Source organism: Petromyzon marinus (genome assembly GCF_048934315.1).
Source record: "Petromyzon marinus isolate PM22_M1 ecotype Great Lakes invasive population chromosome 80 unlocalized genomic scaffold, UKy_Petmar_22M1.pri1.0 chr80_unloc.2, whole genome shotgun sequence".
Lineage (NCBI taxonomy): Eukaryota > Metazoa > Chordata > Hyperoartia > Petromyzontiformes > Petromyzontidae > Petromyzon > Petromyzon marinus.
Window position 1 is genome coordinate 369,487 of NW_027422630.1, and position 14,999 is coordinate 384,485.

A 14,999-nucleotide genomic window follows, 5' to 3' on the forward strand; every position below is an offset into this window, starting at 1 on the left:
GTTGTCTGAAAGCCACTGTAAGCGTGAAACAATCAATTAAGACCTGAAATGGTTTATCAAATCTTTCCAATGATTGCTAAGCCAGAATCCATCTTCTCGCTTGAAATTGTCTCTGTGCTTGTATATGTGGATAGCCTCATGGACGAATCTCTCATGGTAGCCAGATGGCTTACAAAGAACCTCTGTCTTGGAAAAGTCAATGTCATGTGAGCCTACTGAATTATAACAATGATCTGCCACGGCCGAGGTGTTGGTCCTACCGTGTTTAAGGTCTGCTTTGTGTTCACGAATGCGGTCCGAGACATGGCGTTTGAATTACTGCAGTCACGAAAGCTTTAAATCAAAAAGTAGTGTAGTGTCATAGTGTATTATATAGTCGTGTATAGTGTATTATATAGTAGTGTATAGTGTATTATATAGTCGTGTATAGTGTAGTATATAGTAGTGTATAGTGTAGTGTACAGTAGTGTGTAGTGTAGTTTATAGTCGACGGTAAAATTCTCAAAATCACAGCCACGCAAGGTGCTGGTGGGGGGATCGTGAATCGATTCACAGCATGAACCTCTGCGTCGATCCATGGATCGAGCCAAGCCACCATCATCCACCACCCCCCACAACCAAACACGCACAACATGACGTCATACTAAGTTGCAAAACTGGCGTCGAGCAAACAAAAGCATGACGATTTAAAGCTTTCGTGACTGCAATGATTCATCTTCTTTGGTTCTTTCGGTAAAGTCACGTAGAATGATAATAACATAATAAATTGATAAAATAAAATAACACAATAATATTCTCACGACGTTTCGGCCACAACACAAGCGGCCTTCATCAGGTGAAGGGGGGCGAGACTGTCTGGTAGGACAGCGCTGGAGTGTCCTACCAGACAGTCTCACCCCCCTTCACCTGATGAAGGCCGCTTGTGTTGTGGCCGAAACGTCGTGAGAATATTATTGTGTTATTTTATTTTATCAATTTATTATTTTATTATCATTCTACGTGACTTTACCGAAAGAACCAAAGAAGAAAAAGCATGACGCTCTACGCATATTACGTCAAATGAACGCAAAACATGGCGTCATACATACAAATACATGGCGTCATAACAGGTATCGTCGAATCGCGACGCATAATCGCTTCCGGTGTGCTCGGTTGACGTCACGGCGCTCTGAGCCAATCGGAGGCGGCGTTACTGGCAGGCAGCGGAGGGCTGGCGGGGCGCGGTCTCGTGGGCACGCGCGGTCGTCCTGCAGCCTCGCGCGGGCTTCACGCGGCCCAGGTGAGGCGGGAGAGGCGGAGCGGTGGGGGGGCGGTGGGGGGGGAGTGGGGGGAGCAGTGAGCAGTGGGGGAGCAGTGAGGGAGTAGTGAGCAGTGGGGGAGCAGTGAGGGAGTAGTGAGGCGGGAGAGGCGGAGCAGTGGAGGGGCGGTGGGGGCAGTAGGAGCAGTCGGGGGAGCAGTGAGGGAGCAGTGACATAGAGTGACTGGGTGAGCGGTGGAGTGACTGGGGGAGCAGTGACAGAGAGTGACTGAGGGAGTGGTGGAGTGACTGGGTGAGCTGGAGAGTGACTGGGTGAGCTGGAGTGACTGGGTGAGCGGTGGAGTGACTGGGTGAGTGGGAGAGTGACTGGGTGAGTGGGAGAGTGACTGAGGGAGCGGGGGAGTGACTGGGTGAGCGGGGGAGTGACTGGGTGAGCGGGAGAGTGACTGAGTGAGCGGGGGAGTGACTGGGTGAGCGGGGGAGTGACTGGGTGAGCGGGAGAGTGACTGGGTGAGCGGTGGAGTGACTGGGTGAGTGGTGGAGTGACTGGGTGAGCGGTGGAGTGACTGGGTGAGTGGGAGAGTGACTGGGTGAGTGGGAGAGTGACTGAGGGAGCGGGGGAGTGACTGGGTGAGCGGGGGAGTGACTGGGTGAGCGGGAGAGTGACTGAGTGAGCGGGGGAGTGACTGGGTGAGCGGGGGAGTGACTGGGTGAGCGGGGGAGTGACTGGGTGAGCGGGAGAGTGACTGAGTGAGCGGGGGAGTGACTGGGTGAGCGGGAGAGTGACTGGGTGAGTGGTGGAGTGACTGGGTGAGCGGGAGAGTGACTGGGTGAGCGGGAGAGTGACTGGGTGAGCGGGAGAGTGACTGGGTGAGCGGGAGAGTGACTGGGTGAGCGGGGGAGTGACTGGGTGAGTGGGGGAGTGACTGGGTGAGCGGGAGAGTGACTGGGTGAGCGGGAGAGTGACTGGGTGAGCGGGGGAGTGACTGGGTGTGTGGGGGAGTGACTGGGTGAGCGGTGGAGTGACTGGGTGAGTGGGAGAGTGACTGGGTGAGTGGGAGAGTGACTGAGGGAGCGGGAGAGTGACTGGGTGAGCGGTGGAGTGACTGGGTGAGTGGGAGAGTGACTGGGTGAGCGGGGGAGTGACTGGGTGAGCGGGGGAGTGACTGGGTGAGCGGGAGAGTGACTGGGTGAGCGGGAGAGTGACTGGGTGAGTGGTGGAGTGACTGAGGGAGCGGGAGAGTGACTGGGTGAGTGGTGGAGTGACTGGGTGAGCGGTGGAGTGACTGGGCGAGTGGGAGAGTGACTGGGTGAGTGGGAGAGTGACTGAGTGAGTGGTGGAGTGACTGAGGGAGCGGTGGAGTGACTGGGTGAGTGGGAGAGTGACTGGGTGAGTGGTGGAGTGACTGGGTGAGCGGGGGAGTGACTGGGTGAGCGAGAGAGTGACTGGGTGAGCGGTGGAGTGACTGGGTGAGCGGGGGAGTGACTGAGGGAGCGGTGGAGTGACTGGGTGAGCGGGGGAGTGACTGAGGGAGCGGTGGAGTGACTGGGTGAGTGGTGGAGTGACTGGGTGAGCGGGGGAGTGACTGGGTGAGCGGGGGAGTGACTGGGTGAGTGGTGGAGTGACTGGGTGAGCGGGGGAGTGACTGAGGGAGCGGTGGAGTGACTGGGTGAGTGGTGGAGTGACTGGGTGAGCGGGGGAGTGACTGAGGGAGCGGTTGAGTGACTGGGTGAGCGGGGGAGTGACTGGGTGAGCGGGAGAGTGACTGGGTGAGCGGGAGAGTGACTGGGTGAGTGGGAGAGTGACTGGGTGAGCGGGAGAGTGACTGGGTGAGCGGGGGAGTGACTGGGTGAGCGGTGGAGTGACTGGGTGAGCGGGAGAGTGACTGGGTGAGTGGTGGAGTGACTGGGTGAGTGGTGGAGTGACTGGGTGAGCGGGGGAGTGACTGGGTGAGCGAGAGAGTGACTGGGTGAGCGGTGGAGTGACTGGGTGAGCGGGGGAGTGACTGGGTGAGTGACTGGGTGAGTGGTGGAGTGACTGGGTGAGCGGGGGAGTGACTGGGTGAGCGAGAGAGTGACTGGGTGAGCGGTGGAGTGACTGGGTGAGCAGGGGAGTGACTGAGGGAGCGGTGGAGTGACTGGGTGAGCGGGGGAGTGACTGAGGGAGCGGTGGAGTGACTGGGTGAGTGGTGGAGTGACTGGGTGAGCGGGGGAGTGACTGGGTGAGCGGGGGAGTGACTGGGTGAGTGGTGGAGTGACTGGGTGAGCGGGGGGAGTGACTGAGGGAGCGGTGGAGTGACTGGGTGAGTGGTGGAGTGACTGGGTGAGCGGGGGAGTGACTGAGGGAGCGGTGGAGTGACTGGGTGAGTGGTGGAGTGACTGGGTGAGCGGGGGAGTGACTGGGTGAGCGGGGGAGTGACTGGGTGAGTGGTGGAGTGACTGGGTGAGCGGGGGAGTGACTGAGGGAGCGGTGGAGTGACTGGGTGAGTGGTGGAGTGACTGGGTGAGCGGGGGAGTGACTGAGGGAGCGGTTGAGTGACTGGGTGAGCGGGGGAGTGACTGGGTGAGCGGGAGAGTGACTGGGTGAGCGGGAGAGTGACTGGGTGAGTGGGAGAGTGACTGGGTGAGCGGGAGAGTGACTGGGTGAGCGGGGGAGTGACTGGGTGAGCGGTGGAGTGACTGGGTGAGCGGGAGAGTGACTGGGTGAGTGGTGGAGTGACTGGGTGAGTGGTGGAGTGACTGGGTGAGCGGGGGAGTGACTGGGTGAGCGAGAGAGTGACTGGGTGAGCGGTGGAGTGACTGGGTGAGCGGGGGAGTGACTGGGTGAGTGGTGGAGTGACTGGGTGAGCGGGGGAGTGACTGGGTGAGCGAGAGAGTGACTGGGTGAGCGGTGGAGTGACTGGGTGAGCGGGGGAGTGACTGAGGGAGCGGTGGAGTGACTGGGTGAGCGGGGGAGTGACTGAGGGAGCGGTGGAGTGACTGGGTGAGTGGTGGAGTGACTGGGTGAGCGGGGGAGTGACTGGGTGAGCGGGGGAGTGACTGGGTGAGTGGTGGAGTGACTGGGTGAGCGGGGGGAGTGACTGAGGGAGCGGTGGAGTGACTGGGTGAGTGGTGGAGTGACTGGGTGAGCGGGGGAGTGACTGAGGGAGCGGTGGAGTGACTGGGTGAGTGGTGGAGTGACTGGGTGAGCGGGGGAGTGACTGGGTGAGCGGGGGAGTGACTGGGTGAGTGGTGGAGTGACTGGGTGAGCGGGGGAGTGACTGAGGGAGCGGTGGAGTGACTGGGTGAGTGGTGGAGTGACTGGGTGAGCGGGGGAGTGACTGAGGGAGCGGTTGAGTGACTGGGTGAGCGGGGGAGTGACTGGGTGAGCGGGAGAGTGACTGGGTGAGCGGGAGAGTGACTGGGTGAGTGGGAGAGTGACTGGGTGAGCGGGAGAGTGACTGGGTGAGCGGGGGAGTGACTGGGTGAGCGGTGGAGTGACTGGGTGAGCGGGAGAGTGACTGGGTGAGTGGTGGAGTGACTGGGTGAGTGGTGGAGTGACTGGGTGAGCGGGGGAGTGACTGGGTGAGCGAGAGAGTGACTGGGTGAGCGGGGGAGTGACTGAGGGAGCGGTGGAGTGACTGGGTGATCGGGGGAGTGACTGAGGGAGCGGTGGAGTGACTGGGTGATCGGGGGAGTGACTGGGTGAGTGGGAGAGTGACTGGGTGAGTGGTGGAGTGACTGGGTGAGTGGTGGAGTGACTGGGTGAGTGGTGGAGTGACTGGGTGAGTGGTGGAGTGACTGGGTGAGCGGGGGAGTGACTGGGTGAGCGGGGGAGTGACTGGGTGAGCGGTGGAGTGACTGGGTGAGCGGGAGAGTGACTGGGTGAGTGGTGGAGTGACTGGGTGAGTGGTGGAGTGACTGGGTGAGCGGGGGAGTGACTGGGTGAGCGGGGGAGTGACTGGGTGAGCGGTGGAGTGACTGGGTGAGCGGGAGAGTGACTGGGTGAGTGGTGGAGTGACTGGGTGAGTGGTGGAGTGACTGGGTGAGCGGGGGAGTGACTGGGTGAGCGGGGGAGTGACTGGGTGAGCGGTGGAGTGACTGGGTGAGCGGGAGAGTGACTGGGTGAGTGGTGGAGTGACTGGGTGAGCGGGGGAGTGACTGGGTGAGCGGGGGAGTGACTGGGTGAGTGGTGGAGTGACTGGGTGAGTGGGAGAGTGACTGGGTGAGCGGTGGAGTGACTGGGTGAGCGGGAGAGTGACTGGGTGAGTGGTGGAGTGACTGGGTAAGTGGTGGAGTGACTGGGTGAGCGGGGGAGTGACTGGGTGAGCGGGGGAGTGACTGGGTGAGCGGTGGAGTGACTGGGTGAGCGGGAGAGTGACTGGGTGAGTGGTGGAGTGACTGGGTGAGTGGTGGAGTGACTGGGTGAGCGGGGGAGTGACTGGGTGAGCGGGGGAGTGATTGGGTGAGCGGTGGAGTGACTGGGTGAGCGGGAGAGTGACTGGGTGAGTGGTGGAGTGACTGGGTGAGCGGGGGAGTGACTGGGTGAGCGGTGGAGTGACTGAGGGAGCAGTGGAGTGACTGAGGGAGCGGTGGAGTGACTGGGTGAGCGGGGGAGTGACTGGGTGAGCGGGAGAGTGACTGGGTGAGCGGTGGAGTGACTGGGTGAGTGGGAGAGTGACTGGGTGAGCGGGGGAGTGACTGGGTGAGCGGGGGAGTGACTGGGTGAGCGGTGGAGTGACTGGGTGAGCGGGGGAGTGACTGGGTGAGTGGTGGAGTGACTGGGTGAGCGGGAGAGTGACTGGGTGAGCGGTGGAGTGACTGGGTGAGTGGGAGAGTGACTGGGTGAGCGGTGGAGTGACTGAGGGAGCGGGGGAGTGACTGGGTGAGCGGTGGAGTGACTGGGTGAGTGGTGGAGTGACTGGGTGAGTGGGAGAGTGACTGGGTGAGCGGGAGAGTGACTGGGTGAGCGGGGGAGTGACTGGGTGAGCGGGAGAGTGACTGGGTGAACGGTGGAGTGACTGGGTGAGCGGTGGAGTGACTGAGAGAGCGGTGGAGTGACTGGGTGAGTGGTGGAGTGACTGGGTGAGCGGTAGAGTGACTGGGTGAGCGGGAGAGTGACTGAGAGAGCAGGGGAGTGACCGAATGACCGACCGACTGACTGACTGATGACCGAGTGAGCAGGTGAGCGAGGCCGACAATGTCCAGCTCGGAGGAGGTCCTGCTGCTGGTCTCGCACGTGCGGTACAGAAAGCAGGACGGGAGCCTGTACCTCATGGCGGGCCGCCTGGCATGGGGAGCCCGTGGCACCCACCGCTTCACCGCCAGCATCGACTACGCAGACATACAGAGTGGGCACACGCTCACCCACACGCTCACCCACACGCTCACCCACACGCTCACCCAGCCACACGCTCACCCACACGCTCACCCACACGCTCACCCACTCGCTCACTCACTCACCCACTCACCCTTTCACCCACCCGCTCACTCACCCACTCGCTCGCTCACCCACTCGCCTGCCCGCCCACTCGCTCACCCACTCAGCCACTCACCTACCCACTCACCCATTCACCCACTCACTCACCCACTCACTCACTCACCCACCCACCCACTCACCCACCCACTCACTCACTCACTCACCCACTCAGCCACTCACCTACCCACTCACCCATTCACCCACTCACTCACCCACTCACTCACCCACTCGCTCACCCACTCACCCACACGCTCACCCAGCCACCCACTCACCCACACGCTCACCCACCCACTCACCCACCCACCCACTCACCCACTCACTCACCCACTCTCTCACTCACCCACTCACTCACTCACCCACTCACTCATTCACCCACTCACTCACCCACCCACTCACTCACCCACCCACTCACTCACCCACTCACTCACCCACTCTCTCACTCACCCACTCACTCACTCACCCACTCACTCACTCACCCACTCACTCACCCACCCACTCACTCACCCACTCACTCACCCACCCACTCACTCACCCACCCACTCACTCACCCACCCACTCACCCACCCACCCACTCACCCACCCACCCACTCATCCACCCACTCACCCACCCACTCACCCACCCACTCACTCACCCACCCACTCACTCACTCACCCGCCCACTCACTCACTCACTCACCCGCCCACTCACTCACTCACTCACCCACTCACCCCCTCACTCACTCACCCACTCACTCACCCACTCACTCACCCACTCTCTCACTCACCCACTCTCTCACTCACCCACTCACCCACCCACTCACCCACCCACCCACCCACTCACTCACTCACCCACCCACCCACTCACTCACTCACCCACCCACTCACCCCCTCACTCACCCACCCACCCACTCACCCACCCACCCACTCACCCACTCATCCACCCACCCACCCACCCGCCCGCCCGCCCGCCCCCCACGCAGGCCAGAAGATCACCCCGGACGGCAGGGCCAAGGTTCAGCTCCAGGTGATCACGCACGGCGGCGAGGCCACCACCTTCCACTTCACGGGGGGCCCCGCGGGGGGCGGGGAGCAGCCGCCCGCCTCCTCGGCGGGGGGGGGCGGCGGGGCCCCCCCGGCCGTGGGGGGCGCTTCGGCGGCCGCGGCGTCTCGCGACCGCGACTCCGTCAAGGAGCTGCTGCAGCAGCTGCTGCCTCGCTTCAAGCGCAGAGCCAACCAGGAGCTGGAGCACAAGAACCGGTACTGACCCCTCCCCGCCCCGCCCCGTGCGGCCTTCACAGGCCGTCAGGGCGAGCGCCGTCCGCGGGCGGCGCCGGCGGCCGCCTTTGTCTCCCCGGTGGCGATGTTTACTACGCAGCCGCTAGCTACTCGGTTGAGGCCGAGTAGACCTAGGGGAATCCCGGGATCCGTTCAGATCCTCGTCAACCCCGCCGGCGTTGGTGGCCGTGAGCGGGAGTCGAACTTCGGTGGCCGGGTTCGTGGCGCGGTGCTGACCGCTGCACCGTCTATCCCCATGCCGTGTGCTCACGTGCTGCTACAGTAGATAACTACTTGTCACGTGGTGCTACAGTAGATAACTACTTGTCACGTGGTGCTACAGTAGATAACTACTTGTCACGTGGTGTTACAGTAGATAACTACTTGTCACGTGGTGTTACAGTAGATAACTACTTGTCACGTGGTGTTACAGTAGATAACTACTTGTCACGTGGTGTTACAGTAGATAACTACTTGTCATGGGGTACAGGAGGCTGTGGGTCCTGACTAGAGATGTTGACTACCTCGCCTGGTCTACAGGAGGTCATGGGTCCTGACTAGAGATGTTGACTACCTCGCCTGGTCTACAGGAGGTCGTGGGTCCTGACGAGAAATGTTGACTACCTCGCCTGGTCTACAGGAGGTCGTGGGTCCTGACTAGAGATGTTGACTACCTCGCCTGGTCTACAGGAGGTCGTGGGTTCGATCCCGACCCTGACGATGCCTGCTGCTGTCTCTTTGTGTGTGGCCATGAGATGTTGACTATCTCGCCTGGTCTACAGGAGGTCGTGGATTCGACCCCTGTCTGTGTGGAGTCTGCGTCTCTCTCCCCGTAGATTTGTCTCCGTGTCCTCCTCCGGCTTTCCCCCCCACGTTTAGAATCAACGTCACCGCACGTTCAGAGGAGTTGGTGGTGATGTGAATGTCCACACGGTGGTGGTGGTGGTGATGTGAACGTCTACACGGTGGTGGTGATGTGAATGTCCACACGGTGGTGGTGGTGATGATGTGAATGTCCACACGGTGGTGGTGATGTGAATGTACACACGGTGGTGGTGGTGATGTGAATGTCCACACGGTGGTGGTGGTGATGTGAATGTCCACACGGTGGTGGTGGTGGTGATGTGAATGTCTACACGGTGGTGGTGGTGATGTGAATGTCCACACGGTGGTGGTGGTGATGATGTGAATGTCCACACGGTGGTGGTGATGTGAATGTCCACACGGTGGTGGTGGTGATGATGTGAATGTCCACACGGTGGTGGTGATGTGAATGTCCACACGGTGGTGGTGGTGGTGATGTGAATGTCCACACGGTGGTGGTGGTGGTGATGTGAATGTCTACACAGTGGTGGTGGTGATGTGAATGTCCACACGGTGGTGGTGGTGATGATGTGAATGTCCACACGGTGGTGGTGATGTGAATGTACACACGGTGGTGGTGGTGATGTGAATGTCCACACGGTGGTGGTGGTGGTGATGTGAATGTCCACACGGTGGTGGTGGTGGTGGTGATGTGAATGTCCACACGGTGGTGGTGGTGATGTGAATGTACACACGGTGGTGGTGGTGGTGATGTGAATGTCCACACGGTGGTGGTGGTGATGTGAATGTACACACGGTGGTGGTGGTGATGTGAATGTACACACGGTGGTGGTGGTGGTGGTGATGTGAATGTCCACACGGTGGTGGTGGTGATGATGTGAATGTCCACACGGTGGTGGTGGTGGTGATTATGTGAATGTCCACACCGTGGTGGTGATGTGAATGTACACACGGTGGTGGTGGTGGTGATGTGAATGTCCACACGGTGGTGGTGGTGATGTGAATGTACACACGGTGGTGGTGGTGGTGATGTGAATGTACACACGGTGGTGGTGGTGGTGATGGTGATGTGAATGTCCACACGGTGGTGGTGGTGGTGATGTGAATGTCCACACGGTGGTGGTGGTGCTATCAGCCACGTGGGTGAGCTGTTGCCATTGTGATTGCCAGGTCGCTGGTCTGAATAAGAGCCACACAACTCAGTGGGGCCTGACCTGATAAAATTCAACGTGGTTTAGTCGTTTGTTGTTTAAGCAATGTAGGTGCTTAATATATGTACGCGGTCATGGGCCTCCCCTAGGTAGAGTCGGCCTTAAATGAGTTCCCGATGCGATGTGTAACCATGAGCCGCGGAGAGAGACAAAGGTGGCCGGGCGGGCGTGGTGCTGGCCACCCACCCCCTCTGTGTGTGCCACAGTGCCGGGAGCCTTCACAGGCGCTGCTGCTGCTGCTCGCTACTCACAGCACTTGCCCCAGCAGTCTTCATATGTACCACAGGTAATGCATGCAAATGTGTGCTATGGTATGTTAATGTAAGTTTATGCTAATTTATGGTAATGTGTGCAGGCTGCTGCAGCAGGACCCAGTGCTCTTCCTGCTGTACAAGGAGCTGGTGGTGGGGCACGTGATCTCGGCCGAGGAGTTCTGGGCCAATCGGATCGCGAGCGGCGGAGCCGAAGGCCCCTCCCCCTCCCCCCAGACCGTGGGGGTCTCCGCAGCATTCCTGGTGAGGGTTCACGGTGGTCGTGTGGCTGAGTTCACGGTGGCCGTGTGGCTGAGTTCACGGTGGCCGTGTGGCTGAGTTCACGGTGGCCGTGTCTCTGTGTTCACGGTGGCCGTGTGGCTGAGTTCACGGTGGTCGTGTGGCTGAGTTCACGGTGGCCGTGTGGCTGAGTTCACGGTGGCCGTGTCTCTGTGTTCACGGTGGCCGTGTGGCTGAGTTCACGGTGGTCGTGTGGCTGAGTTCACGGTGGTCGTGTCTCTGTGTTCACGGTGGTCGTGTGGCTGATTTCACAGTGGCCGTGTGGCTGAGTTCACAGTGGCCGTGTCTCTATGTTCACGGTGGCCATGTGGCTGAGTTCACGGTGGCCATGTGGCCGAGTTCACGGTGGCCGTGTGGCTGAGTTCACGGTGGCCGTGTGGCCGAGTTCACGGTGGCCGTGTGGCCGAGTTCACCGTGGCCGTGTGGCCGAGTTCACGGTGGTCGTGTGGCCGAGTTCACGGTGGCCGTGTGGCCGAGTTCACGGTGGCCGTGTGGCCGAGTTCACGGTGGCCGTGTGGCCGAGTTCACGGTGGCCGTGTGGCCGGGTTCACGGTGGCCGTGTGGCTGGGTTCACGGTGGCCGTGTCTCTGTGTTCACGGTGGTCGTGTGGCTGAGTTCACGGTGGCCGTGTGGCTGGGTTCACGGTGGCCGTGTCTCTGTGTTCACGGTGGACGTGTGGCCGAGTTCACGGTGGCCGTGTGGCCGAGTTCACGGTGGTCGTGTGGCCGAGTTCACGGTGGCCGTGTGGCCGAGTTCACGGTGGCCGTGTGGCTGAGTTCACGGTGGCCGTGTCTCTGTGTTCACGGTGGTCGTGTGGCTGGGTTCACGGTGGCCGTGTCTCTGTGTTCACGGTGGTCGTGTGGCTGGGTTCACGGTGGCCGTGTCTCTGTGTTCACGGTGGTCGTGTGGCTGAGTTCACGGTGGCCGTGTGGCTGGGTTCACGGTGGCCGTGTCTCTGTGTTCACGGTGGACGTGTGGCCGAGTTCACGGTGGCCGTGTGGCTGAGTTCACGGTGGCCGTGTGGCTGAGTTCACGGTGGTCGTGTGGCTGGGTTCACGGTGGCCGTGTCTCTGTGTTCACGGTGGTCGTGTGGCTGAGTTCACGGTGGCCATGTCTGTGTTCACGGTGGCCCTGTGGCCGAGTTCACGGTGGCCGTGTGGCCGAGTTCACGGTGGCCGTGTGGCCGGGTTCGCGGTGGCCGTGTGGCTGAGTTCACGGTGGTCGTGTGGCTGAGTTCACGGTGGCCGTGTGGCTGAGTTCACGGTGGCCATGTGGCTGAGTTCACGTTGGTCGTGTGGCCGAGTTCATGGTGGCCGTGTGGCCGAGTTCACGGTGGTCGTGTGGCCGAGTTCACGGTGGCCGTGTGGCCGAGTTCACGTTGGTCGTGTGGCCGAGTTCACGGTGGCCGTGTGACCGAGTTCACGGTGGCCGTGTGGCCGGGTTCACGGTGGCCGTGTGTGGATGTCTACTATTTTACTGTCTCCCCGCGTGTCCCCGCGTGTCCCCGCGTGTCCCTGTGTCTCCCAGGCGGATGTGCGTCCCCAGGCTGACGGCTGTAATGGCCTCAAGTACAACCTGACCAACGACATCATCCAGTCCATCTTCACTACTTACCCCGCGGGTAGGACACAGGGAGACACGGGGAGACACAGGGAGACACGGGGAGACACGGGGGGACACGGGAGGGACACGGGGAGACACGGGGAGACACGGGGAGACACGGGGGGGACACGGGGGGACACGGGGAGACACGGGGAGACACGGGGAGACACGGGGAGACACGGGGGGGACACGGGGAGACACGGGGAGACACGGGGAGACACGGAGGGGACACGGGGGGGACACGGGAGGGACACGGGGAGACACGGGGGGACACGGGGAGACACGGGGGGACACGGGGAGACACGGGGAGACACGGGGGAGACACGGGAGACACGGGGGGGGGACATGCAGGGACACTCTGGGACACGTGGGGACGTCCAGGGACATGCTGGGACACTGTCTCCCCTGTGTGAGTTAATGGCTTTCCATGTGAGTCTGGGTCTATGCGAGTCTCCTCCCTCCATCTCCCTCCCTGTCACCCCGCCAGTGAGAGAGAAGTTTGTGGGCAACGTCCCGCACGCGATGACGGAGCGCGAGTTCTGGACGCGCTTCTTCCAGTCCCACTACTTCCACCGCGACCGCCTCAGCTCCGGCAGCCAGGACATCTTCTCGGAGTGTGCCAAGCAGGACGAGAGAGGTGGGGGGGTGTGTACGTGTGTGTGTGTGTGTACGTGTGTGTGTACGTGTGTGTGTGTACGTGTGTGTGTACGTGTGTGTGTGTACGTGTGTGTGTGTACGTGGTACGGCAAAACAACCCCCTACCTCCTCGCGGTGCCGGACGGGCAACTCTGTCGTGGACAGCGCTGTGGGGGGAGATCCAATTTTGATTGGCTCCTCCCCTCATGGCATATGTGTCCACCACAGGGGCTAAACGGGGGCTCTGGACGGGTGCGAGGGGCTGGTAACCCCTCCACCTTCAATTAATTACCACGAAACCACGAATTAAACTGAAATATGTAACAACTAAGTTTGTGCCGGAGGCGCCGGGGGGCCAGGCGTCTATGACGTCTCCTGGCCAAACCCCAATTGGCGGAGCCAGGAGATTGAATACCTACCCTCGGGGCTACTCCAGAAACAACGAAAAGCCACTACGGGTGGCCACGTGGAATGTTCGAACGCTCACTGCAGAGGAGAGGCTGCCACTCCTCTGTCGGGAGCTGGACCGGTACCGCCTGGATCTATGCGGCATTCAGGAGGTCCGGTGGACCGGCTCTGGCTCCTGCCACCATGAGGGGTGGACAGTCCTCGGGGCAGCAGACTGCCAAACAACAGGGTGTGGGTCTTCTTTTGAACAAAAGAATGAAGGGGGCGTGGGAGCGTGGCGGTGAGGTGTGGGAAGCTGTAAGCCCCAGGCTACTTTGGGCTCGCTTTCCCATCAACCGGAGGCGAGGAATGGTGGTCGTGGTTACTTATGCCCCCACCGAAGATGAACATCCGTGGAGGGATGCAGGCAAAGCCGATGAGTCAGATGCCTTCTATGACCTCCTGTCACAGGTGCTGGCTAAAGTGGCCCCTCGGGATAGAGTCATCATGTTGGGTGACTTCAATGCCCGAGTTGGTCATGATACTGGCACCTGGTCTGGAGTGATTGGAGGGCATGGGCCAGATCAGCTCAATAACAACGGTAGGAGGCTGCTAGATTTTTGCGCAGCCCATGGGCTTGTAATTACCAACACGCTGTTCCGGCATCGGCGCATCCACACAACATCATTGATGCATGCCGGGTCCAAGCAAGAACATCTGCTGGACTACATAGTGACGGACCAGCGAATGCGAGCCCATGTCCTTGACACCAGGACCTACCGTGGAGCTGATCTGCCCTCTGACCATCGACTAGTCATCTGTAAGATGCGCCTGCCATTCTTCCACTCCGGTGGTGGGTGTACACCCAGGACCCCATTCCAACCTAAAGTGGCCTGGTCTCAGTTATCTGATGAAAGTTGCAAGCGAGAATTTCATCATCGCTTGCGGCTGGGATTGGCATCGTCCCCGACTCCTCCTGATGTCGAGGGTAAATGGGCGAGGTTTAGGACTGTGACTCATGCAGCTGCAATGGCTGCTTTGGGTACGCGGTCCAGACCTCCCCAGACACCCTGGATGACAGAGGAGTTGTTCGGGATGGTTGAGAAAAAGCGACAGGCCCACTGTCATCGGCTACAGAATCCCACGTCAGAGAATGAGGAGGCTTACCGCAGCCTTCGCTCGGAGGTTCGGAGAGCCGTGAGGCGCTGCAAGGATGGGTGGTGGTCGCGGGTTGCTGAGGAGATGGAGTCTGCCTCAGTGGCCCGTGATCACAAATCTCTATTTAACTCCATCAAAAAAGTAACCTGCAGCGCCACACCTATTACCGTCATTAGGGGAAAAAACGGTGATCCAATTTCCGACCCAGGAACAGGTTCGCAGATTTGCTGAGCATTTCTGTGAGGTCCTGGGGGAGGGAAAATCCCTCAGCCAGGAAAACATCGTGGCACAAAGTGAGGATGACCCTGCTGAGGCTGCGGTGCCTCAAATATTGGATGAAGTCACCCCCTGTGAGTGGCTGGCTGAGGTGCCATCTGCTGAGGAAGTATTGAAGGCGATCCGGAGTCTGAGACCAGGAAAGGCAGCGGGCAGAGATGATCTCCCAAGCGAAATGCTGAGGGAGGGTGGCGTTTGTGCACAGACTGCCCTATATGACATCATAACAACAGTCTGGAACACTGGACGGGTTCCGCAGGATTGGAAGGATGCCCTGGTGGTCCCCCTTTTTAAGAAGGGGGACCGCACAGACTGTAACAACTACAGGGGCATCTCACTCCTCAGTGTGCCGGGAAAGGTCCTGGCAAGGATTATTCAGCATC

General features: G+C 60.4%; 1 protein-coding gene across 3 annotated transcripts in view; it reads left to right on the forward strand.

Annotated features, from left to right (window-relative positions):
- Nucleotides 1-1,132: 1,132 nt before the first annotated feature.
- The window catches only part of GTF2H1 (general transcription factor IIH subunit 1), a 40,227-nt gene continuing 26,360 nt past the window's right edge, over nt 1,133-14,999 (forward strand). For all 3 annotated transcript variants that reach the window (XR_012931697.1, XM_076058882.1, XM_076058883.1), the window contains exons 1-6: nt 1,133-1,279; nt 6,422-6,588; nt 7,676-7,952; nt 10,362-10,521; nt 12,085-12,178; nt 12,647-12,796. Coding sequence is in view for 2 of the 3 variants with exons in the window: in XM_076058882.1 (XP_075914997.1) it covers nt 6,438-6,588; nt 7,676-7,952; nt 10,362-10,521; nt 12,085-12,178; nt 12,647-12,796 (832 nt within the window). In the remaining variant the exon portion in view is untranslated. The remainder of the gene's footprint in view (nt 1,280-6,421; nt 6,589-7,675; nt 7,953-10,361; nt 10,522-12,084; nt 12,179-12,646; nt 12,797-14,999) is intronic.